Source organism: Hyperoodon ampullatus (assembly GCF_949752795.1).
Source record: "Hyperoodon ampullatus genome assembly, chromosome: 6".
NCBI classification, from domain to species: Eukaryota; Metazoa; Chordata; class Mammalia; order Artiodactyla; family Ziphiidae; genus Hyperoodon; species Hyperoodon ampullatus.
Window position 1 is genome coordinate 36,464,589 of NC_136919.1, and position 27,296 is coordinate 36,491,884.

At 42.2% G+C, this 27,296-nt stretch overlaps 1 protein-coding gene across 1 annotated transcript; it reads right to left on the reverse strand.

The window, feature by feature from the left end:
• Positions 1-1,692: 1,692 nt before the first annotated feature.
• PTGR1 (prostaglandin reductase 1) lies at positions 1,693-26,031 on the reverse strand (the record flags this gene model as incomplete). The annotated part of the gene is made up of 5 exons (XM_079706691.1): positions 1,693-1,767; positions 1,990-2,074; positions 22,180-22,434; positions 24,275-24,320; positions 25,926-26,031. 5 exons carry the CDS (start codon positions 26,029-26,031, stop codon positions 1,693-1,695), a joined length of 567 nt encoding a protein of 188 aa, XP_079562817.1.
• Positions 26,032-27,296: the final 1,265 nt, after the last annotated feature.

Sequence of the window (27,296 nt, forward strand, 5' to 3'; positions counted from 1 at the left end):
TCCATTTGGGGGAAAAGTCCCAGAAGTGCAGTAACTGTGGGGTAGCCTTTACTCAAAACTCATCCCTTGGTAAGAGAAAAAACTCCTCTACATGCGAAAAATGTTGGAAAGATTTAGGTCAAGATGCAGCCGTAGATAAAGACGAGGGAACTGAGACTGGAGAAAAAACCCATAAATGCAGCAAATGTGGAAAAGCCTTTGGCTATAGTGCCTCACTGACCAAACATAGGAGAATTCACACTGGAGAGAAACCCTATATGTGTAATGAGTGTGGAAAAGCCTTCAGTGACAGCTCATCACTCACACCACACCACCGAACCCACAGTGGAGAAAAGCCCTTCAAGTGTGATGATTGTGGAAAATCTTTCACCCTGAGTGCCCACCTCATTAAACATCAGAGAGTTCACACTGGAGAGAAACCCTATAAATGTAAAGAATGTGGGAGGCCCTTCAGTGACAGTTCATCTCTTATTCAGCATCAGCGAATTCATACCGGCGAAAAACCCTACACGTGTAACAACTGTGGAAAATCCTTCAGTCATAGCTCATCCCTTTCCAAACATCAGAGAATTCATACCGGAGAGAAACCCTATAAGTGTGGTGAGTGTGGGAAAGCCTTCAGACAGAATTCTTGCCTTACCCGACATCAGAGGATTCATACTGGAGAAAAGCCGTATTTGTGTAATGATTGCGGGATGACTTTTAGCCATTTTACATCTGTGATTTATCATCAGAGACTTCATTCAGGAGAAAAACCTTACAAGTGTACCCAGTGTGAGAAAGCCTTCCCTACCCATTCACTCCTTAGCCGTCATCAGAGAATTCATACGGGCGTCAAGCCTTATAAATGTAAGGACTGTGGAAAATCCTTCAGTCAGAGTTCATCTCTTAACGAACATCATCGAATTCATACTGGAGAGAAACCCTATGAATGTAACTACTGTGGAGCAACCTTTAGTCGAAGCTCAATCCTTGTAGAACACCTGAAAATTCATACCGGAAGGAGAGAATACGAATGCAAAGAATGCGAGAAGACGTTCAAAAGTAATTCTGGCCTCATCAGGCATCGGGGATTTCATTCTGCAGAGTAATTCTTGGAAATATAGTATGGTGGGGGGTGGGATTTAGTCACAGTTGTCCCTTATCAAAAACCTGGGGTGTAAACTACCACAACATTGATTAGTAGGAAATTTAGTCACAATTGTCCCTTATTAAAAACGGGGTGTAAACTACCACAGCACTGGTTAGTAGGAAATTTAGTCACAGTCCCTCATTAAAAACCTGGGGTGTAAACTGCTGCAGCATTGATTAGTAGCTGCAACTTTGATGGGTTGGCAGCTAGGCAAAAGATACTTTTTGTCATTCACCCCTCTTTGCAAGGATGTCAACTTTCGGTAGATAGTGATTCAGGTTGGTTAAGTCACATGAAAAGAGAAGAAAGTAGTAGCATGAGATGTGAAATGATTCTGAAAAGCCAAATGTGAATTTAAAAAGCAGGAGAGGGGTGCACAGGGCCCATCTTACTAACCTCTTCAGATTTTCTTCTCTCCTAGCTTCCACTTTCACTACCATGTAGTTTTACAGAAAGAGGACCTGACTGTAGTCAGGTAATCTGGGTTCTGTCCCAGTTTGCTGACCAAATTCCTGTATAACCTTGGACAAATCATTTGACCTTTCTGAATTTTAGTTTCTTTACTGGTAAAGTGAAGGGGTGGGACTAATGATTTCTGAGGTTTCTTTCTTTGGTACTTCTTGTACTTTCTGAAGCTGTGGGAATAAGTTAAACATTTTTGATTCTTTGGCATTTTCAAGTTTCCCTAGTAGAAAATAACTCATTTAAGCTACTGAACTTCTGGCTTAGTGACAACGCAGTATGCTTTTTGAATACTCGATGCCAGAATTGCTCAAATGCTCTGCACAGGAACAAGTCAGTAGAGCTCAAACAAGTTTGCCTTCAGGGAATGTTTTGATTGGACAAAGCACCCCAACCTGTTTATCCTCTAGATTTTGGCCGTGGGGATTGGGAATCTCTGTGGCATGCTCCTGGGCCGTCTCAGCCATGAGAGTAACAGTCCTAGGAAAATAGGTGAGGGGTTGGGGGGGTAAACGGGTACTGAAAACAGCTATTTTGGATGGATTCTCTTTTGCAAAATAGAATTCTATTTTTTAAAAAGTTTGCCTATACTAAGTACAGCTTCTTCTAAGTGCAAACATTCTGTATGGCAAAGGTCACAAGCTAAGATTGGGCCCTTTTACATGTTTTAGTTGGCCTGTATGGTAAGGTGGTCGTGTGTGTGTGTGTGTGTGTGTGTGTGTGTGTGTGTAATTCGTTGTCGTCATTTAAAAATTAGGAAATTTAATACCCACCAAAAAAGAGTCTTGTTTTGAAAAATTATAAGGGCTGACAGTACTGGGCCCATATTTCAGTGGGGCAGTCAGCTGGTTTCGGATGTCAGCTTTTTCCGGGTAGCAGCTGCTACCATTATATGGTGAATCTATTCTCGTACTTGCAGAGTTACCTCATTTATGTAGCTTGACTTGCCCACCGTAGGAAACTGACATGATCCCGTACCATCTGGAGAATACATATCTTAAAATCTAAAGGGACTCCACTGATAGTAAAATTCAAGAAAAGAATGTAGAAATGATACAGAATAAATTTTCAGTTAAGTTTTCTGTTATGAAATTAGACCTCACAAGAATAGACTATACAGATGTTAGTGGGTTGCATCTTATGAATGTCAGTGGTGAAGTCTGAATAATAATTTCTAACTGTGAAAAAGGAACTGAAAACCCTGGGTCAGTTAGGTTTGGGTCTCAGGTCATAGGGTTCTAGAGGAGCCCCACTGACTCAGCAGTGGTGTAAAGTTCCTAAAGTTGAAATTTGAGGCAGCTCCTATAGAAAGAGAACGAAACGGGTAAACTTCCGGCTTGCGGAAGTGAAGAGATGCTTAATGCTCATCTGAGATTCAGCAATATTTGCTGTGATTTAATGGGTTTAGTTTGCAATGCTACTTCTGGATGGTGTTTTTGGTTTCTTCCTTGTGCACCACCCCACGGTAGTTCAGGTGTTGCTGTGGGATAAATTAGTCTGTAGTTATTGCTAAGTGGACCAGCCAGAGACATTCTAGTCATGAAAGGAATATGGCTTATCAGAATTATTCACCCCGGCTTAGGTTTTTTTCTGAAAGGATAGAAACCTTGGTTTTCTTTCTGGAAAGATATCATCTATAGAGAGAATTAAATACGTAAAAATCTTGAGAAGAGGCTTGTTCCAGGATGTTTACTTGATACATTCCCCAGCATTCATAAGAGGAAATTTTATATAAATACCAGTTGGGAATCCGGAACATAACCCCCCCCTTTTTCTTTAATGTGTTATTGAGGTATAAATTATTATATATTGTAAAAGTCATTCAAATGTATAATTCAGTGAGTTTTAGCCAACTCACTGAGTTGTACAGTTGGTGCCACAATCTGATTTTTGAACATTTTATCGTCTTGATAAGATCCCTCACACCCATTTAGAGTAATCCCATTCCTACCCTGATCCTAGGCAACCACTAATCAGTCTACTCTCTGTCTCCTTAGAGTTGTTTTTTCTGGACATTTTATTTAAATGTAAACATATGTGATTGTCTTTAGTTTTTCATTAACTTGTTTCTGAGTTCATCCATGTGGTTTTCTGAATTCATCTGTGAAGTAGCATATCGGTACTTTAATCCTTTTTATTGTCAAATATTATCTGATTGTATGGATGTGCCATATTTTGTCCATTCACCAGCTGAAGGACATTTGGGTTGTTTTCATTTTCTGGCTGTGAAAAATAATGCTGCTTTGAACATTAGCGTGCAAGTCTTTGTGTGGACATGATGTTTTCATCTTTCTTAGATGCCTGAGTGGAGTTGCTGGGTTATATGGTGAATTTTAGTTCAACTTTTTAAGAAGTTGCCAAGTTGTTTTCCAAAGTGACTATGTCATTTTACGTTCTGAACTTGAGTGTATGAGGGTTCCTGATGAAGTTACATCCTCACCAACCCTCGTTATTCTTTGTATTTTTTATTATAGCCAACCTAGTGATTAAAGTGGTATCTCTTTGTGGTTAATGATATTGAGAATCTTTTCATGTGTTCTTTAGCTATTGATGTACCTCCTTTGGTGAAATGTGTTGTCCACATGTTATTTTTATTATTAACTTGCAGTTCTTTTTATTCTACCTATAAGTCCTTTATCCAGTATGAACTTTCTAAATACCATGTACTAGCCACAGAAGACAACCTCAAATCCTGCTGTACAATATTCATCAAAAGTTTGGTTTCAGTAACTGCTTACATAAAATTGCCTAAAGTATATTTAGTCTGGCCTATTATCTAAATATTTAAATTCATTTTGGGGGTTATATCAGACCATCAAAAGGTTTTAAACTTCTTTGGATTCCTTATAGAATTGCTTTTATTAACCTGTTTTACTCTATGCTCTTTATCTATGACACATTTTACTTTAAAATGAAGAACTTGCATTTAAAAATGTTTCCACTTAATGAGTTTCTATTGAAGAAATTTCTTTTCAGTCTCAGGACAAGACAAGGCTTCTCCTATCAGTTAATTCACTTTTATTTACTTATTTTAGAGTTCCTTTTAAAATTTATTTTTTATTTGTTTTGGGCTGCATTGGGTCTTTGTTGCTGCACGTGGGCTTTCTCTAGTTGTGGCGAGCGGGGGCTACTCTTCGTTGTGGTGCGCGGGCTTCTCATTGTGGTGGCTTCTCTTGCTGCAGAGCACAGGCTCTAGGCGCACGGGCTTCAGTAGTTGTGGCTTGCAGGCTCTAGAGCACAGGCTCAGTAGTTGTGGCACACGGGCTTAGTTGCTCTGCAGCATGTGGGATCTTCCCGGACCAGGGCTCGAACCTGTGTCCCCTGCGTTGACGGGTGGATTCTTAACCACTCTGCCACCAGGGAAGTACCTAGAGTTCTTTTTAAATGTGGTAGAATATACATAACATAAAATTGACCATTTTAATTCTTTTTGGGTGTACACTTCAGTGGCATTAAGTACATTCACATTGTTGTGCAATCATCCCCACTATTCATCTCCAGAACTTTTTTCTTTGGCCACACTGCGTGGCATGTGGGATCTTAGTTCCCTGACCAGGGATCGAACCCATGTCCCCTGCAGTGGAAGAATGGAGTCTTGGGCTTCCCTGGTGGCGCAGTGGTTGAGGGTCCGCCTGCCGATGCAGGGGACGCGGGTTCGTGCCCCGGTCTGGGAAGATCCCACATGCCGCAGAGTGGCTAGGCCCGTGAGCCATGGCCGCTGAGCCTGTGCTCCGGAGCCTGTGCTCCGCAAGGGGAGAGGCCACAACAGTGAGAGGCCCGCCTACCGCAAAAAAAAAAAAAAAAAAAAAAAAAAAAAAGAATGGAGTCTTAACCACTGGACCGCCAGGGAAGTTCCTCCAGAACTTTTCCATCATCCCTAATTGAAACTTAGTCGTTAACCATTAGCTCCCCATTCCCTCCTCCCCCAAGCCCCTGGTAACCACTATTTGACTTTTTTTCATTCGTCTATGATTTTGACTATTTTAGGCACTTCGTATAAATGGAATCATTCAGTACTTGTCCTTTTGTGTCTGGCTTGTTTGACTTAGCATGGTGTTTTTAAGGTTCATGTTGTATCATGCGTCAGAATTTCATTTTTTTTCATTATTTTAACGCTGAGTAATATTCTGTTGTAAGTATATACCACATGATTTGTTTGTGCATTCATTTTTCAATGGGCGTTTAGGTTATTGCTGTCATTTTGGCTCTTGTTAATAACACTGCTATGAACAGTGGTGTGCAAATATTGTTTGAGTCCCTGTGTCCAGTTCTTTGAGATACATACCGAGAAGTGGAATTGCTGGATGCCCTCAAGGTTCATCCATGTCGTGGCATACAACAGGATTTCCTTCTTTTTTAAGGATGAATAATAATCTATTGTATGTAGATATCACATTTTCTTTATCCATTCATCCATCAGTACACACAATAGGTTGCTTCTATCTTGGCTGTTGTGAAAAATGCAGTGAACACGGGTGTGCAAATATATCTTCAAGATCTATTTTCAGTCTTCTGTGTATATACTTAGAAGTGAGATTGCTGAATCATGATAATTCTATTTTTAATTTTGTAAGGAATTTCCATGCTGCTTTCCACTACAGCTGTACCCATTTCACATTTCTACCAGCAGTGCTCAAAGGGTTCCTGTTTCTCCACGTCCTTGCAACACTTAACTATTTTCTGTGTTTTGATAGTGGCCATCCTAACAGGTATGAGATGATATCTTGTGGTTTTGATTTGCATTCCCCTGATGATTAGTGATGTTGAACATCTTTTCATATACTCATTAGACATTTCTATGCCTTCTCTAGAGACGTGCCTGTTCAAGTCCTTTGCCTCTTTTTTTAATGAAAAATTACATTTCTTATTCCATTCCTTTTCACTGCTTTGATTGTTTTCTTTGCTATGTAGAAGTTTTTGTGTTTGATGTAGTCCTATTTGCCTGTTTTTGCTTTGTTTTGCTTGTGTTTTTGGTGTCATAGACAAGAAATCATTGCCAGATCCTATGTCATGAAGTTTTCCTTCTATATTTTCTTTCAGGAGTTTTATCGCTTCAGGTCTTAATGTTTAGGCCTTTAATCCATTTTGAGTTAATTGTTGTGTGTGGTATAAGGGTCCATCTTCATTCTTTTGTCTGTGGGTGTCAAGTTTTCCATGCACCGTTTGTTGAGATTCTCCTTTCCACATTGTATAGTCTTTGTACCCTTGTTGAAAATCATTTGGCCATATGCACTGGTGTGTTTCTGGGTTCTCTATTCCATTGGTCTGTATGTCTTTATGCCAGTACCATGCTGTTTTAATTACTGTAGCTTTGTAGTGTGTTTTGAAATCAGGACATGTGAGGCCTCCAGCGTTTTTCTTCTTTCTTGAGATTGTTTTGGCTATTTGGGGTCCTTTAAGATTCCATATGAATTTGGGCATGGTTGCTTGTGTTTCTGCAGAAGACCACTTGGGGTAGTATAAATATTTTAATATTAAGTCTTCAAGTCCATAAACATGGGATGTCTTTCCATTCATTTGTGTCAACTTTTCTTTCAGCAGTGTTTTGTAGTTTCCAGTGTACAAGTCTTTTACTTATTTGGTTAAGTTTATTCCTAAGTAATTTATTCTTTTTGATGATAATGTAAATAGAATTGTTTTCTTAATTTCCTTTCTGGATTGTTCACTGTTAGGGTATAGAAATGCAACTGATTTTTGAATTTTGATTTTATATTGTGTAACTTCGCTGTATTTGCTTATTAGTTCAGTTTTTTTGTGTGTGTGTATGTGTGTTTGTAATGTTTAGGGTTTTCAACACATCATGTCATCTGTGAAAAGAGATAATATTACTTCTTTCTTCCTAAGCTGTATGGCTTTTAATTCTTTATCTTGTGTGATTGCTCTGGCTAGGACCCAAATACCGTGTTGAATAGAAGTAACTAAAGTGGGTATCCTTGTCTTATTCTTGATATTGGAGGAAAAGGTTTCAGTTTTTCACTGTTGAGTATGATGTTAGCTCTGATCTTTTCATTAATGAACTTTATTATGATAAACAGATTTGCTAGATATAGAATCCTCAACCAACAGTTTTTTTCTTTATGCACTTTGAATATATCAACCCACAGACTTCTGGTCTCTAAGGTCTCTGAGAAGAAATAAGATAGTTTTATTGGGGATCCCTTTTATATGATGAGTTATTTCCTCTTGTTGCTTTCAAGGTTCTTTGTCTTTGGATTTTGACAATTTGATTATAGTTTGTCTAGATTTGTGTATCTTTGTGTTTACAGGCATACCTTGGATATATTGTGGGTTTACTTCCAGACCGCTGCAATAACACAAATGTTGCCTAAATTGGATTGCACAAATTTTTTGGTTTCCCAGTGCATGTAAAAGTTATGTTCACACTCTGCTGTAGTCTGTTAATTGTGCAATACCATTATGTCTAAAAAACCGATGTTCATACCTTAATTAAAAAATACTTCATTGCTAAAAAAAAATGCATCTGAGCCTTTAGCAAGTCACAGTCCTTTTGCTGGTGGAAGGTCTTGCCTCATTGATGGCTGCTGACTGATCAGTGTGGTGGTTGCTGAGTTGGGGTGGCTGAGGCAATTTCTTAAAATGAGACAACATTGAAGTTTGCTGTATTGGTTGACTCTTCTTTTCATCAACAATTTCTCAGTAGCTCTCAGTGCTGTTTGATAATATTTTACTCACATCAGAACTTCTTTCAAAATTGGAGGGACTTCCCTGGTGGCGCAGAGGTTAAGAATCCGCCTGCCAATGCAGGGGACATGGGTTCGAGCCCTGGTCCGGGAGGATCCCACATGCCCCGGAGCAACTAAGCCTGTGCGCCACAACTACTGAGCCTGTGCTCTAGAGTCCGTGTGCCACAACTACTGAGCCCGCTCGCCTAGAATCCATGCTCCGCAACAAGGGAAGCCACTGCAATGAGAAGCCTGCACACCGCAACAGAGAGTAGCCCCTGCTCGCCGCAACTAGAGAAAGCCCATGCACAGCAACAAAGACCCAACACAGCCCATAATAAATAAATAAGTAATAATAAAAAATTTGGAATCAGTCCTTTCAAACCCTGCTGCTGCTTTAGCCAAGTAAGTTTATATATGTAATATTCTAAATCCTTTGTTGTCATTTCAGCATTCTTCACCAGGAGTAGATTCCATCTCAAGAAACCACTTTCTTTGCTCATCCATAAGAAGCATTCCTCATTCCTTAAAAATTTTATTATGAAATTGCAGCAATTCAGTCACATCTTTAAGCTCCACTTGTAATTCTAGTTCTCTTGCTATTTCCACCACATCTGCAGTTACTTCCTCCACTCAGGTCTTAAACCCCTCAAAGTCACCCATGAGGGTTGAAATCAACTTCTTCCAAACTCTTGTTCATGTTGGTATTTTGACCTTGTCCCATGAATAACAAATGTTCTTAGTGGCGTCTAGAATGGTGAATCCTTTCCAGAAGGTTTCAGTTCACTGTACCCAGATCCATCAGAAGCACCCATCTCCATCAAGTCATCTTTTCATTCTGTTAGCTCTTAAATTTCTCCAGGATCCTGTTTTGAAACCTTCACCCCCCCACTTTTTTACCATATCCACAATCTCTTTAATCATTTCCTTGGTTGGCTCTGTTGTAAGTTCCGTGGAGTCATGCACATCTGGACACAGTTTTCTCCAGCAGGAATTTATTGTTTCAGGCTTGATGGCTTTCATGGCTTTTTCTTTTAACAACGATGGTGTCTTTAATGATGTAATCCTTTCAGACTGTAATGATGTCCTCTCTGTCTAGGTTCTCTTCCATAGCACTGACAGCCCTTTCCGTAGAGTACCATGTGGAATGAGCCTTAAAGGTCCTATTACCCCCTGCTGCAGGGGCTGAATTAGAGATGTTATGTTGGGGACAGGTAGATCACTTTGATTCCTTCATTGTTGAACTCATGGGGTTCTGGGTGGCCAGAGGCATTGTCTGATATCAAAAGAACTTTAAAAGGCGGCCCTTGTTGGCAAGTTACCTCCTGACTTCAGGGACAAAGCACTGATGGAACCAGTGCAGAAAGTGTTCTCGTCCCGGCTGGTGTTTATCTTTTCCCTTCAAGGTTCCGTGTTACCAGCTTCATAGTTGAGGGCAGCCCTGATCATAAACTCCACTGCATTTGCACAAAACAGAGTTATCCTGTCCCTTCCTGCCTTAAATCCTGGTGCTTGCTTCTCGTTGTTACTAATAAATGTCCTTTGTGGCATTTTTTCCCATAATATGGCACTTAAACATCTGCATTAAAAACCTGTTTAGGCAGATATTCTTTCTCAACAATTTTCTTAGTGGCATCTGGGGAAGTCTGCTGCCTCTTGGTCGGAAGAAGCTGTTTCTGCTGTTATCTTGACATTTTTTTAGGCCAAACCTCTTTCTAAAATTATCAAACTATCCTTTGCAGGCATTAAACTCTCCATCTTTCCATCTTTCAACTTTAAGTTGTCAAATAATGACTTTGCTTTTTCTTCTATCATTAAAGTCTATAGATACGCCTGCCTTAGAGCAACCTTGCATCCACATAAAAGCTACATTTAAAGGCTAAAAAGGGGGACTTCCCTGGTGATCCAGTGGTTAAGACTCCGTGCTCCCAATGTGGGGGGCCCGGGTTCGATCCCTGGTCCCACATACTGCAACTAAGCCCGTGCGCTGCAACGAAGAGCCCACATGCCACAAGAAAGACCCAGCGCAGCCAAAATAAATAAAAATTTAAAAAGGGATTAAAAGGTATGTATTTTGTAAAAAGAGCAAGGTTGAGCTAGTATGGTTATGGCTTGAGAAAGATTGAAACACGTATGGGAACATCCAGTTGTTATAGCCTAACCCAGTAGGTAACATCCATAGGCTTGTAGATATAATTGGCAGTGACATGGGATGAAAGAGAAACTGGTTACAGATAAGACCAAGAGGGTCTCAGCCATCGTGAACAGACTGGAGTTTCTGGTGACAGATCCAACAGAAAGGTTTTCCCCTTTTGCAATGGATTGGGAGATGTGGACAAGAGCATTGCCTTTCCAAGAAAGGGGGAAAATAAGAAACAAGAAAAGGGTATACAGGCCAGGTCTCATCATTTTGGGAAAGCTGTCTCCTTTGGCTGTCGTCTGCTTCAGTTCTTGGAAATCTTCAGGGTGAGGTCACCAGTTGGTGTGCAGGTCCCATAAGGGTTTGAGGCTTTCTTTAGATGAGACACGTGGATCCAGGAGTCAACTCCTTGGAGTTTGGTGGTGCAAGGATTGGTCAGTTAACGCTTGATAAAGGCCTTTCCAGCATGGTTGAATAAAGTGTTTTGTGGAGATGCCTTTTCCAATAAAGAAATCTCCAGGCTGCAAAGTGTGGCGTTTGACATCTTCATCTTTAAAAGGATTCCACTATTAAAGCATGGTTATTTTTAATAGATGTAATTAGACCTATGCAACATTGCAGTATATCTCGTTTCATTAGTAGTAGATGAAAGAGGCAGGAGCTAGATGCATGGGGTGCCCAGCAGTTAGCTTAAAGGGTGAGAGTTTATGAGTTCCAAAGTGAGTGGAGTTGAGATTGAGGAGGACCAGAGGCAGTGCTTTTGGCCAAAGTCTTTGGAGGATTTCCACAAATTTTGACTATTGAGGTTTTTTTTTTTTAATTGGGTATAGTTGCTTTACAGTGTTGTGTTTCTGCTGTAAATTGAAGTGAATCAGCTATATGTATCCATATATCCCCTCTTTTTTGGATTTCCTTCCCGTTTAGGTCACCACAGAGCATTAAGTAGAGTTAGCTGTGCTATACAGAAGGTTCTTATTAGTTGTCTCTTTTACACGTAATGGTGTGTATATGTCAATCCCAATCTCGCAATTCATCCCACACCCCTTTCCCCCCTTGGTGTCCATACGTTTGTTCTCTGTGTCTCTATTTCTGCTTTGCAAATAGGTTCATCTGTACAATTTTTCTAGATTCCACATACATGCGTTAATATACGATACTTGTTTTTCTTCTGGCTTACTTCACTCTGTAAGACAGTCTCTAGGTCCGTCCACGTCTCTACAAATGATCCAATTTCGTTCCCTTTTATGGTTGAGTAATATTCCATTATGTATATATACCACATCCTTATCCATTCGTCTGTTGATGGACATTTAGGTTGCTTCCATGTCCTGGCTATTGTAAATAGTGCTGCACTGAACATTGGGGTGCATGTGTCATTTTGAATTATGGTTTTCTCAGGGTATATGCCCCATAGTGGGATTGCTGGGTCATATGGTAGTTTTATTTTTATATTTTTAAGGAACCTACATCTTTATCAATTTACATTTCCACCAACAGTGCAAGAGGGTTCCCTTTTTTCTGCACCCTGTTTAGCATTTATTGTTTGTAGTTTTTTTTTTTTTTTTTTTTGCGTTATGCGGGCCTCTCACTGCTGCGGCCCCTCCTGCTGCGGAGCACAGGCTCCGGACGCGCAGGCCCAGCAGCCATGGCTCACGGGCCCAGCTGCTCCGTGGCATGTGGGATCCTCCCAGACCGGGGCACGAACCCGCGTCCCCTGCATCGGCAGGCAGACTCCCAACCACTGCGCCACCAGGGAAGCCGTTTGTAGATTTTTTGATGATGGCCATTCTGACCGCTGTGAGGTGATACCTCATTGTGGTTGGTTTTTTTTTTTTTTTGTGGTACGCGGGCCTCTCCCTGTTGTGGCCTCTCCCGTTGCGAAGCACAGGCTCCGGACGCGCAGGCTCAGCGGCCATGGCTCACGGGCCCAGCCGCTCCGCGGCATGTGGGATCTTCCCAGACCAGGGCTCGAACCCGTATCCCCTGCATTGGCAGGCAGATTCTCAACCACTGCGCCACCGGGGAAGCCCTGGCAGTCGTATTCTTAACCACTGCACCACCAGTGAAGTCCCCTCCCCACACTGAGTTTTGATGACACTTAGATCATTTGATTAGTCCTGAAGCCTGGTGATGGTGTGTACAGTGAAAGTACTGAAGATTTGGCCAAACAACACATACTTGCTGTAATATTTGACCAGTTAAACAGGTCCCTTGGTTGCTGTGGAGCTCAAGAGGGGTTCGTCAGGTAGGGATGATTTTTTCCAGTAAGTTTTAGCTACTGAAGAGGCAATAGTTTGTCTACGTGGGAAAGCTTCAGTCCAGTGGGAAAACATACAAATCATTACCAAGACATATTCGTATCCATGGGGTGAGGATAGCTGAATAAAGTCCATTTTCCAACTCTAGTGGTCCACTGGGCAATTTAAAGTGTTTGGGGGCAGTGCGGACAGGTTTCCCAGGATTATATGTTGAACAGGTGGGGCTTCTGTAGGGGGTACAGATAATTAGAGGGGATCCCATGATTATTTTTTTGGTGGCCTTAACTAAAAGGACAGTAGCAGGAATGACTAAGGCAAAAGGGGTATCCTCGTGCCCAGGGTCTAGCTGCCAACTCTAGTACCCTATGGGGTGATGGTGATCCCCATGCTTTTGCGTAAGTACTCTAAGTGCTTCTCTCCTCTTGTATGAAGAGGAAAAAGGGAAGTTGATCAACAGTAGGGAGATTTATCAAGCTTTCCTTTAATGTATTAAAAGCTAGATCATTTGATTCATCCAGTTGGCTGTTTTGGTTGCTGCTATCAAATTCTAGATTTATTGTCCCCTTTTGGTAGAAATGCCAGCATGACATTTTTCTAAGGAATCTTGGCCCAATAAATGAACAGGGATAGAGGAACTAAAGAGAAAAGGGTAGCTATCTCTTAGTGAGCCTAAACCAAAGGGGATAGGTTAACAGACAGGAATCTGGGGAGGTTTGAGACACCCCCCCCCCGCCACTGAACCATTTTAATCCTCTGAGTCAGGAGCTATTGAGTAACAGTGAGGTTGAGCCCCAAGACTGTAGCTCTGGTGTCAGTGAGGATGGAGGGACCCATTCCCAAACTGGAGAGTGGTTTCTCTAAGTTGATTGAGGGGAAAGATTGGGGAAAACCCCTGTAATTCCCTGGGAATCGGGGAAGCTGGTTAGAGGATTGAGGGTGCCTGGTGCACTTAAGCTTGTGACAGTCTTTCCTTCAGTGTCCTGGCTTTTTGCACTAATGGCAAAGACCAGGAGGGTTTGTGTTTCATTTAGGGGCCTCTACTTGGTGGAGTTGAAAATTGAGGATTTTAGTGGTCAGTCTTTTAGTTGAATCATCTGTGGTGCGGGTGAGCTGATTTGCTGAATTAAATAAATCTGGAGTGGAAATAATTTCCCATTCCCTCCTGGTCCTTTTAACTAGAAGAGAAAGATCCCTATTCAACCCATTAATGAACATAGAGTTAAAGGCCACCCCAGGGGCCAGCAAAATTGAGTTTGTTTGGGAATAACAGAGAAATTGCAATTTGGGACATGCAAACTATAGTGAAACTTATAGGCATGTCTGGAGAAGGAAGGTCAGGAGTGTTCTTTCTACAGAGGAATGGAGGAAGTTGGGAGGGGCTGTTTTGAATGAAAGTTCATTGGAGGAGAATGAGAATTCGGGGTTGTGGTGGCTTCTCATTGGCTGAGTTGCAGTGGTTTCTCATTGGCTGGGCTGTTGTTGGCGAGGAAGAAGTCTTTCTTCCTGCTGAGAAATGTAGAGTAAACTGGTATGTGCTTGAGAGCTCTCCCTTCAGGGCTTCCAGTCTTCATTTTGCATGAGATTTTTCTTTTATTTGTTTTCACAAGTTCTAAGAGATTATTTCAGGCTGGAGTCCTTAGGTGTCTCTCCCTATAGAGTGGTTCTGCTAACTTACAGCTTTGCTAAATCTACCTGTAGCTCTTCTGGGGCTTTTCCCCATTGATATTCAAGATGTTTATGGGGGTTTTTTTTGTTTGTTTTTTTTGTAAAGTGCGACCAAGGAGAGCATTCCTTTTTAAATTAATCATTAATGGATATATATTCCCCAGTTTTTTTCTGCTTTGAAGAATCTTATTCATTTTCTCTCTTGATCTGCCAACATGTTCAGAACTTTCCTTTAGCTGTTTGAGCACATTTGACAGTTATTTTAAAGTCTTTGTCTAGCAGGTCTGAGTTCCTCAGCTATATCTCCTATTTCTCTGTATGCCTTGTGATTTTTTTTTGTTGAAAACTGGACATGTGAATCTTATATAGTCATCCCTCCTCATGTGCAGGGGATACGTTCCAAGACACCCAGTGGATGACTGAACCTGCGGATAGTACTGAGTTCTTATATATACTATGTTTTTTCCTTTACATACACACCTGTGATAAAGTTTAATTTATAAATTAGTCCCAATAAAATATTAACAATAATAATAAAGTGGAATTATAATAATATAGTATAATAAACACGTGAATGTGGTTTCTCTCACAAAATATCTTATTATACTGTGTTCATTCTTATGATGATGATGTGAGATGATAAAATGCCTATGTAATGAAATGAGGTGAATGACATAGGCAGTGTGACATAGCATTAGGCTACTGTTGACCTTCTGACACTGTGTCAGAAGAAGGATCATCTGCTTTGGGTGATCCTGGATCACTGAACATGATGTTGATGGATAGATGTTGGGAGCAGAACATGTTTTTGGTTGGGAATACCAGGCAGGTTGGAGCAAGATGGTGTGAGATTTTATCACACTATTCAGAATGGTGTGCAATTTAAAAGTTATGAATTGCTTATTTCTGGAATTTTCCATTTAATGTTTTTGGGCTGCAGTTGACAGCTGTTAACAAACTGTGCAGAGCCAGACCATGGATAAGGCCGGGGACTACCGTAGTGTGGTGGGTCTGGAAATCAGATTCTCCTTCTCAGATTTTTTTTTATTGTTTGTTGTCATCTCTGTGCCAATGATCAGTCTGTGGTGAATGCTTAAACTTTTCTCAGGTCTTTTCTGAGCCTGTCTTTCCCTGGGCAGAGGCAGAGGCTTTCTAAATTCTCCCATACGTGTGGGGATGGTTCAGGTGGTAATGCAAGCAATGGGGAGCGATGGGGAGTGGCAGATGAAGCTTCGCTGCTCACTCGCCGCTCACCTCCTGCTGTGCGGCCCGGCTTCTAAAAGGCCGTGGACCGGTACCGGTCTGTGGCCCAGGGGTTGGGGACCCCTGCTTTAAATTCCCTGGGAGTCACTTTAGCCAGTGGGGGGAGTAGGAAGAATGGCCACTCACCTCTGTGTCTGCTCTTCCTTCTTGATCAGAAGCAACCATCCACAGTCAGGACCTGGGACCCTGGTATTTGGAGGAAAAGGTCTTTTTTTGCCCACCTTGGCTCCAGCAAGTCAAACTAGAAATGTTTGGGCTGGCTGATGGGGAATGGGTAGCTGCTACTGTGCTAAAGGCTAAAATCCACCACTGTTCATTGCAGTTTACCACTTAAGGTTTCCCCTGGACACTACAAGCCTTAAAATAGACTCCTGTGTTCCAAAAAATCACTTTAGGTACTTTCCGCCAGTACAGTTGTTGTCTAGGTAGAGAGGTGGCTTCCTGGCGCCTCCTACTGCTCCATCTTCCCTGACATCAGTCCTTCCATGTCTTTGATTTTTATCCTTCTTTCTGGAAGCCGTTGTCAACTTTTTTTTTTTTTTTTTTGTGGTACGCGGGCCTCTCACTGTTGTGGCCTCTCCCATTGTGGAGCACAGGCTCCGGACGCGCAGGCTCAGCGGCCATGGCTCATGGGCCTAGCCGCTCCGCGGCATGTGGGATCTTCCCGGACCAGGGCACGAACCCATGTCCCCTGCATCAGCAGGCGGACTCTCAACCACTGCGCCACCAGGGAAGCCCTGTTGTCAACTTTTATCTTCCAACTCTACTACTAAATGTTTTGAATGTTTTATTTTTGTTGTCATATTTATATTTCCAAGTGCATTTTCTGATTCTCTGCTTACTCCTTTAAAAAATCATATTCTGTTTGTGTCATGGGTGAAATACTTATTTCTCTGAGGATGCTAATATGGTATCTTTCAGTGTTACCGCTCCCTTCATTATCTTTCCTCTGAGTTGTTTTTACTTGTTTTCTCTCTTTCTCCTTGGAGGCTTTCCTCAAACTTCGGGTGATCTTTGACTACTTACATTTAAGAAGAGGGCTCTAAAACACCACTTGGAAGGTGTTTCAGTTACTGTCGCACTGTCCATTAGGAATAGAATGTGAGCCACGTAATAATTTCAGATTTTCTAGTAGCCACTGTAAAAAGGTAAGAGAAGACAAGTGAATAATATATTTTGTTTTACCCAGTATATTCATAATATTATATCAACATATAATCAGTATAAAAATTATTGGTGAGATATTTTATATTTTTTTGCACTGTCTCCAAAACCCATGTGTATTTTAGAGTTGCAGCACATCTTAGTTCATACACTAAATTTTTATTTGAAATACTTGAGCCATGTTGAGATTAATAAAACTTAGAGTTGAAAAGTAGATTCACATAGTTCTTCCAAATGCACTTTGTTAGTCTACATATACCTAAATTTTTCAAGTATCAGAAAATTATTTTCCTTCGATATTTGCATCCACATTTACAAAGTTGTTCATCTTTTTATTAGAAGAATTGATTTGATTTTGAAACAAAAGCATATAGTTTCAAAGCAGTATCTGTTTAAATAAATTCAGCTCTTCTGTCAACTCTGTTATTACCATTAAATTCAATGAGGTATTGCATAAATGGAAACAAAACTAAATTTATCAGTATCAACCATTCTTCACATTTTTCTTGTATTTTGCAGCCGATTTATACAATGCTATTGATTACACTGAAAATTTGCATGTTGGCTCATGTTGGAAAAATGTGTAAAGTCATTATTTTTTGTTTATATTATGAAATGTTTCAATTTTAACTCATTTTTCTCACCTGAGTAGGTCGCAAGTTTTTCCCATTCTAAGAAGCTTCAAATGTAGCTCATTCATATTCAGTGTGATACTGCCACTTTTTGTCTTTGATTTTCGAATACTTAGCAGTCATTCCTTTCGTTTCAAGAAAATCTTGAATTGGAATTCCCAGTACAGGAAATCTTTGTAAAATTCTTTTATGATTCAACCAAAGAGTATCAGTTAAGAACACAAGATCATTAAAAACATTATTTTCAACAGTTTCATAAACTAGCAGTGATTATATCATTTGCACACATGTACGGAAGAATTTTAACATCTGTATTCATGTCTCTCTTCTTGGAGTCTGCTTCAGAAAACTGAACAGATATTTTTAATAGTTACCATACAGTGGAACAAAGCAATGAGGGAAATACCATTCTCTTGCTTTAAAATTCCAGTATATCTGGGCTTCCCTGGTGGCGCAGTGGTTGAGAGTCTGCCTGCCGATGCAGGGGACACAGGTTCGTGCCCCGGTCTGGGAGGATCCCACATGCCGCGGAGCAGCTGGGCCTGTGAGCCATGGCTGCTGAGCCTGCATGTCCGGAGCCTGTGCTCCGCAGCAGGAGAGGCCACAGCAGTGAGAGGCCCGTGTACCGCAAAAAAAAAAAAAAAAAAAAATTCCAGTATATCTGTCTTTGGACCTAACACAGCTGCAGTCTTATCTTTATGATAGAAACAAATTATTTTCTCTAGCTGAAATTTCTTCTTTATCAGGTGGAAAATTGTCAAAAATATCTGTCATGAGTTTGAGTTTTTAGGCAATGAATTGACATTTCTTTATAAATTTGGATATTCTTTGAGACAAAATGTACTCAAAGTTTTCAATTGGCAGTGTCTTATATCTTATATTACACATCTAAAGCTAAGTACTTGAAATTTTTCTAATTTTGAACCAATTGATCTTTGGTATTATGAGAAATTTCTTGTCTTCTATGAGCAAAATTAGAAGGTTAATTAAAATTTTCAATTTTTATGTGTCTCTTTAAGTCTTCCTCATAATTTTCTAACTAGATTACCATAATTAAAATGGTCATTTATCATCTCTCCATCAAAGATTCTTGTGTGTGTGTGTGTGTGTGTGTGTGCGCACGCGCATGCGTGCACACATGCAAGAATTAAAACCATTTTATAGCTGGCCAAGTATAAGCTTGACATCCTGTTAAAAATTGTTTAAATTTTTTGATGGAAATGTAATTCTCATTTCACAGGACTTATTTCGTGGATTCTTTTTTGACTATTGGGAGAATACTTATCACTAAACTGTTGCTGAAAAAATGAAATAACTATTAGCTGCTGTCTTAAATATTGTCTACTGTATTGAACAGTTGTGTACAACAAACAGCCTTCTCGTTTTGCTGTGCCTGCAGTGAGTTGCATTTGCTACTCATCATCGAATGTGCACTGTACCCTCTTGCACTCTTTCTTTGCTGTACTCGTTGTGGTACTAGCTTCTGTATTGCACTGAATTCTGTCTCATTAATATGCCTTCATTAAAAATCTAAATATTTTTCCGTATTTTTAACCTAGATAATTTTATTATATTACAGTTAAAATAATAAGTGTCTCAATTTATGATTATGGTTTACATATAGGTGTCACTGTAATTTGTGCTGTCTGCATAGGTGTTCTTTAACTTGTACTATCTACATAAAATATCCAAGTAGACACATTGTGATGTTACTTCAGTGCATAGAAAAAAATCATCTGAACTGCATCAGTCTGTTGATACTGACTAGATTGGTGAAGTGTTTATCTGTAATACTAGAAGTCATGCACGTTCCTGTACAAGCATTACAATACAACAGCAACATCCTGTGCCGTGCAACAGTTAAAGTGAATTGTAGTTCTACCAAAACAATAAAGTTGTGTTTAATGGAAAAATGTTTATTCTGCCTCAGTTTTTTAAACCTTGAAATGTGGCACTCTATCGTATTTCCAGTTCTCAGTCGCCTTAAGTGGCTACCATATTGAACAGTACAGAGTTGGAGTACGCAGTGCTAGCCACAGAGAACCCAACAAATCAGAGTGACGTTAACTCAGTAAAAGTTTATTTCCCAGTCAGACTTCCACCTTTTTCTTTCCAACATTTTGTAGTCATGCCATCTGGAACATATGGCTTCCAAGGTCCCAGAGGCAAGGAAAGCAAGACCTGTAACATTATACAATGTTTCTAAGCACCGGCCTGGAAAAGCTTAGAACCTTGGGTCCTATTTTAGTGCAAAGGTGTCCCAGGGCACTGTAGAGAATTCACAAGGGCTTCCTAGGATATTTTAAATTTTAGGGAAACAGCTCTAACTACTGGACATGGCACCAACTAATACTATTATGTTGCTTGGACCTAACTATTTAGCAAATGGAACTGTCGGTATTTCTTTTGGCCCAGGGACACTGTGAGAAAAGGATTGTGCTACTAAGGATGCTGTAACCAAGAAAGTTTGGGAACCTCTGGCTTAGAAATCACTTCTACTCTTTTCATTTGGCCAGAAATCAGTCATATGAGCCTAAGCTAACTGCAAGGGAGGCTGAGAAATACAGTTTTCCCCTTGTGAGCACATCCACTGCTTCTGCCCCAGTCTGTCCTGATAACCACACCCTTTCCCTCTTCCCACACCACACAGTTGTACATACTTTCCCCAAGGGAGACAGTCCAAAGTCTGATTCGATCCATGTTCCCAGCTCAAAGTCCAGGGTCTCTGGGTTGGAAGTTTGAGTCCATGGGAGCAGCCCATTTGTGGGCTTCACGGAAGCGTGATGGGGGTGTTCACTTAGATTTTGCCTTTGGGACCCTAAATGTCAGTGTCTCTCAGTCCTTGGAGCAGTGTTATTTCTTCAGAAAGGTCTACAGTTTTTCTAGGGAAGGACCTAAGCTGCCAGGGGCCATAAGCCTGGCTATTTTTCTGGAACAGGTGGAAGAAAGCTGCATGGTAGTATGGGGGTTGGAGTTCACCCATATACAGAATTCCACTTAACCTGTTTTCAGCCTTATCTCCTCCAGGGCTAGGGTCCCCAAGTTAAAAGCCTCTCAAGTTCTCTTTGGTGAAAGATGATACCTCAGATTTCTATGGGGGTGAAATTTTCATAGGGTGATGGACAGTCCCTGACCATGAAGGGTGGGAGTGGCATCTGGGGCTTGAACCGCTCTTACGTGTGTTTTCAAGCACTTTCTCTCCTTTGAGTCCCTGATTTCCTCCACTTTGTGAATCGTCTGGATCTCATCAGTACCTTTTCAGAAGGCAATCGTGGCTTTTTCTCCTGCGCTAAGTCAGTAAAATTTTTCCAAACGGTATATGTCTTCAAATATTATTGTTTGGGCTTACATATGTCTCTTAATTTTTATATCAGGTTTATTGAGGTGGATTTTTTTTTTTTTTTGCAGTACGTGGGCCTCTCACTGTTGTGGCCTATCCCGTTGCGGAGCACAGGCTCCAGACGCGCAGGCCCAGCGGCCGTGGCTCACGGGCCCAGCCACTCTGCGGCATGTGGGATCCTCCCGGACCGGGGCACGAACCCGTGTCCCCTGCATCGGCAGGCGGACTCTCAACCACTGCGCCACCAGGGAAGCCCTATCCTCTGTTTTTAGAATTCAAATCTCCTAATGTTTTACCAATTACTTTCTCTCCAGCTAAGTCATGGGAGACTGGCTCCTTGGTTTCCTCATGTCTGCCTTCACTCCCGTGCTCCTACCCCCAGCTCACCATTTAGAGAAGGATGGGTGGGATAACAAGGTGGGAGAGGAAGAGCTCTCACTAGTATAGGGTACAGGCAGGCAGGAAAGACCGGAAAGGGCTGTCATTCTGTTTAGTGCCTTAAGCATTCTCTAATTTCACAATGTTGTCTCTTGGCTGTGGCAGTTCTGAGGAGCTCAAATCCTGTGTGTTACGTGAACTTGGGGGGTATCGGACTGGTTTTGCTGGAGGCTGATCATTTGGGGATATATATATTTCCGTTTCATTCTTTAGAAGTCCTTCAAAGGGTGAAAAGAAAGTGGGAGGAAGGGTGGGAAGAAGGAATGAAGAAAGAAAAGTATCACACAACCTAGAGAAATTACTTAGAGAAACTTTCCAGGCTAGGAAAATTTGGGGGACTTCAAAGGGAATTCAGGTGACCTTGCTTCTCCAGGACATGAGAGGAAAACTTGAGGTGCAAAGTGCAGCTGGGCCCTGGAGGGCAGACACAGGATGAACTGACCAGGAGTCTTCCTGAGGGATAAGGCCAAGAGACACTTGAGTGTTTTAAATCTGCACCACACTGACCGTACAACTATACTGTGATTCATCTCAGTTATTTAAACTTCAGATCCCCTGACACCTCTGGAAACTCAGATGTGGAAAGGAGGTGAGGTATCAGAGACAGTACAGAAAGGCCAAGGTACACTGAACTCTTTTTCCCTTTTTAAACTCTGAAATGGAGGCAGACATGAGTGAGGGGTGAAGCCAAGACCTTTCCAGGGACAGAAGGAGCTGGTTTCTTTGTGTCACACCGTTTACCAGAGGCTTGTGCTCCCTCTCCCTCCCATGTTGCCCCTCACCGGCACCTTCTGTTTGTACCTGATTTCCCCTCTCTCTCCTTCAGTCCCAAGGCTAACTCTAGCCCCTCTTCTTCCCTTCTTAGTCCCATCATCCTTTCTAATCAGCTCCTGAGCCTAGAACGTCTCGAGTCTCTTCTCGTTGATCAAGTTCTGGACCAACCATTTTGGAAAACCAGGATATCAGGTATTCAAATGAGTGAAATAAACCCATGAAACTCACCTGGGCATGCCAACCGTTCCCAGAGCCAAAGACAATGGTAACGTGTCCGGCCACTCTGCAAGCAGCTTTTCCAGGTTTTTCCCATCAGAAATGGAGTGCGCTGTCCAGCTGGAAGGAGCCACTACAGTAGTTCCTATTGGGAAGGCTGAGTTTTCACTTTCCACAACCCTGAAAGAGATAGCACATTCAGACACGGGAAACCCCTTTCCTTTCAAGTGAGTCCGATGCTGCATGGTTAGTGGCCACAAAGGGGTACTGAGTTTCACGTTCCGTGATTTAATACCCTACCACATCTCTCCATCTGAATTCTTAGCCATTGGTGTCTCCTCCTCAATAAAAAATATGGGCCCTCAGAGAGGAATTCTCAACTGGTCCAGCATCTGTCCCTGTCATCACTCACTCTTCTCTCTAAGCAAGAGGTGTTCATCCTGTGGCTCAAGGTGACCTGGACACCAGCCTCTTCTCTTCTTCAGAGGCTACCCTCCATTTCTTAGCCCTTCCTCTTTTGAATCCTCAACATTCTCCTCTCGTACTGTCCCTTTCTTACAATCTCATCCTATCTCTACCTCGTCTCTCTCTCTCTTTTTTTTTTTTTTTTCGCGGTACGTGGGCCTCTCACTGTTGTGGCCTCTCCCATTGCGGAGCACAGGCTCCGGATGCGCAGGCTCAGCGGCCACGGCTCATGGGCCTAGCTGCTCCACGGCATGTGGGATCTTCCAGGACCGGGGCACGAACCCGTGTCCCCTGCATCGGCAGGCAGACTCTCAACCACTGCGCCACCAGGGAAGCCCTCTCTTCTTCTTTTAACAGCCAAGTTTCTTCACTTCCCATTCACTTGATAACCCAATGCAACCGGCCTTCCAACCCCACTGTTGGAAGCAACCTAAATGTCCATCAAGAGAGGAATGGATAAAGAAGGTGTGGTACATATATACAATGGAATATTACTCAACTATAAAAAGGAACGAAACTGGGTCATTTGTAGAGATGTGGATGGACCTAGAGAGTGTCATACAGAGTGAAGTCAGAAAGAGAAAAACAAATATCGTATATTAACGCATATATGTGGAATCTAGAAAAATGGTATAGATGACCTTATTTGCAAAGCAGAAATAGAGACAGATGTAGAGAACAAACGTATGGATACCAAGGGGGAAAGGGGTGGGGTGGGAGGAATTAGGATATTGGGATTGACACATACATACTATTGATACTATGTATAAAATAGACAACTGATGGGAGCATACTGTATAGCACAGGGAACTGTACTTAATGCACTGTGGTGTCCTAAATGGGAGGGAAACCCAAAAGGGAGGGGATATATGTATATGTATGGCTGATTCGTTTTGCTCTGCAGTAGAAGCTAACACAACATTGTAAAGCAACTATACTCCAATAAAAATTAATAAAAAAACAAAACAAAAAAACATAAGCCAGGTACCACAGGGTACTTGTTACCCAAAACACTAGACACACAAAAAGGGATGCTAGTTAACATTTGGAAACCTATTTTTCACTTTAGATTCTAATCTCTACCAATCAACTATGAAAAAAATTGTTTAAAAGAATGATGGCTGCATTGTTTACCTAGGCAAAAAGTTACTGAGTCAGTGGCCAGTGAAAGCGTTTATTCTCTCCTCTCCCTGAACTGTTTACTAAGTACACACGTTTGAGTCGACTGCAGATTACCTAAATTAAAAGAATATAGGTAAAGGAAAGGCAAGAAAACCTAATTTTAGTCTTAGCGTCTTCCTCTACCCAAATTATTTGCCAGTAGTGAAATGGAGAAATTCGAGCTTGGCTTTTTTCTTCTTTTAAGTTTTTGGGAAGAAATTCTGGTGAACAATGAGAGGTAAACTGTGCACATGAAGACAGGGGATGGTTGTACAGTAAAGGGGCCAGTGTAATCCCTCATTGCTCTGCTCAGACTTTCGCCTGAAAAAGATGAGCATCCGTGAATCCCATCACTGACATCCTTCTGGGAGAAACAGGGGGAAGTCATAGCGTTTTGAATCAGCTGGATATTTTAAAAGATTGACCACGTCAAAGTAGAGTCCAATGCACAACATAAGAATTTTCTGGAGGAAAATAATACCTCATATAAGGATCCACGGTGAAGAACAAAGCTTCCAGCAGGACCTCTACAAAATAAAGCATTCCACAGGCAATTAGAAACCCTGGCCTGATGCCTTGTCTCTGACCTTCTAAATAAACACAATCTCTCTGCTTCAGGGTTGCCCTCTCTTCTGTGCTTTCTATTGAAGAGCCAAGAAGAGCTCTCACCTTTGGCTCAGTCCAGTTAATAAAAGTAAAAATTATTTTTACAATTTTTAAATAAAATTTAAAATTATGTTTATTTACTCAGCACTCACTCCATGCTTTACATAGATTATTTCATATGATGTTCTGAACAATTATTGTTTCTATTTTATTTAAGCTTAGGTTAAGTATCTTGACCAGGGCCACATTTGTAACCACTGTGTTACAGGGCTCACATAGGGCTTTATTACCAGCCTGTTAGTATTAAAAAATACATGCATTTTGCTGGAGTGACCCTCATGCACCCATCCTCTGGAATTTTGGTTCTGAGTTTTGGTTATCCCAACCTAGATGGGATTGATAACTTTGCCATGCTACTTGATTGCATGCCCTTTTCTCAAAGCTTACCTACCTGAAAATAGCCCTTAGAGACACCCTTTAGCACGTGCTCTGCAAAGCTTATCTCCAAATACGTGATGGGGTGTGCTGCCATTTCTCTCCCTTCAATTTCTGCAGGGATACTGTCTGCTCACAGGGATAGTCTGAGGTCTTCACACTGCTGCTAAGCAGTTCTTACCCTACTGTCATCGTGGGGCTCACTGGGACAGAGAGGAAATACTCCCCATGGGCTGGCGAAAGTCATGAAGAGCAATGCACCCAAGCATGCGTTTCAATTACCAAGGGAAGTAGAGGGATCTTCTAACATGACACTGAGGCTTCACACACACAGCCTTGAAGAGGTCTCTGCGGGGCTTCCCTGGTGGCACAGTGGTTAAGAGTCTGCCTGCCGATGCAGGGGACACGGGTTCGTGCCCCGGTCCGGGAAGATCCCACATGTCACGGAGCAGCTGGGCCCGTGAGCCATGGCCACTGAGCCTGCGTGTCCAGAGCCTGTGCTCCACAACGGGAGAGGCCACAACAGTGAGAGGCCCGCGTACCGCAAAAAAAATAAATAAATAAAATAAAGGTCTCTGCGGCCGTTTGCAAAAAGGCCACAGATACCACCCATCCCTGTGTGCAGGCTTCTTTGCCGTCCTCCCATCAAGAAGTCTACTGCCACACCTTGAATCTGCGCTTGCTTTGATGAACATCGTATTAGTAAACATGATATAAGTAGAGGCTTGAAAAGTGCTTGCATATTGGATCTTGCCAATTCCTGCTGTTCTAGATTTATGAAATCACAGTGAAAACAAAGAGCTCAAACCAGCCAGCTAGAAAGGCCACATAGAGGAGAAGTGAGGCGTGCACCTGAGGAGAAAGCCGGCTAACATGACATGTGAGTGATGACCATCCTAAGTTAACCATTTAGCCCAGATGAGACCTACAGAAGGCCCACCAACTTAACCCAGCCCAAACTGCCAACCCACGGAACTGTGAACTAATAAATAATTGTTGTTTGAAGTCGCTGAATGTGGAGGTAGTTTGTTATCCAGCAAAGGCAAACTGATATAGTCTCTTCCAACTTAAATCTAAAGAGTATGACTTACCTCTATTTTTTAAGGGTGGGAGTTTGACTGTCTTCAATTCAAAGTCACTATTAGTAGGGTGGCCTACAAAGAGCTTCTTCAGGGTCCAGCTCCTAGCATGAACCATCCTGAAGCTCCTAGAACACAGTAAACATGTAGTCAATGCCATGAAGTGACTGGATTCTTATGGCTCCCTAAGTGTTGCACTGAGGCCAGACAGCAAGGTCTACCCGTCATCGACTCCCATTATCATTTAACATCAATCACGTTTATTTAGTAGTAGTCACTGTTTCTATCGGTGTGTTAAGCACGTCATACTTATCATCTCATTTTACCCTCATAATTTCCCTATAAGGTAGGTATTATTATCATTGCCAGTGCACATTTGTACAGAAGAGGAAACCGAGGCTACCTTAGAAATCTCCAAGGCAAGGAACAATGTTAACCCACACAAATTCTTCCTAGCTACTGCTAAGGTTTCGCTAGGGCACTGAACAACTACCTGGAGTGCAAATATTCCATTTCTCTCCTCCTATGAAGCGAATTCTAAGAAAAAGCATCAAACACAAAGAACCCACGTCCACGCACATCCTTCAAAGGGTCAGAGCGCTGCGTTCTAAGGCAAGCAGTCTCAGGAACACCTGACAACCGCCGGGTGGCGCTGCGCTCAGCCCCATTTTCAGGCGCGGGTTTTTGGCACCAACGGGGAAATCAGGGTCTGTTTGGGTTTTAACTTGCCTGCAGACAAGGCCAAGAGAAGATGATTCAGGCGGCCCTGAGCTCTCAGGACACTTTGCTTGGAGCGATCGAGGTGGTTCGACCCGAAACCTTACTGTTCCTACTTGTCTTTTTTTCCCCAAAAAAGGCAGCCGCTGAGAATCCTGGAGTCGCCATAAGTCCAGAAGCACCCGTGGAAAGGGCGCGGCTGCAGAGGCAGGCGAGGATCAGGACGAGCCCCCGCTCCCCCAGCTAGAGGAAGGGGGCCAAGTGGGATGCCCGGTCCAGGCGCACTCGCCCCCGGATCCCACCTCCTCGCCGCGCCCATATACCCGTCCGTTAAATGAATTCCGACCCCTGCCTTTTTTCTCCTTCCACAGTTGTCCCACTTTTGTAGTCCCTCAAGTTCCTTCGCCAGCCCTCTCCCAGGTGCAGGCGGCTGTGCCAGGCACCCAAAATACAGCCAGGCCACGCCCTTCCCTCCGGCAGCCGTCTCCGATCTCTCCAAGAACCTGCACGGGCCAGGAAGCATCGGTCCGGGCGTCCTGCTTCCAAGTTTCTTCCGAGGGCAAGACGCAGAGGTTACTCAGCATTAGAAGAGGGCGAGCAGCACGCAAACGCTCCGCCACAGGAGAGTCTAGATTCCAAAACTGTGGGGTGGGGATATTTACTTAC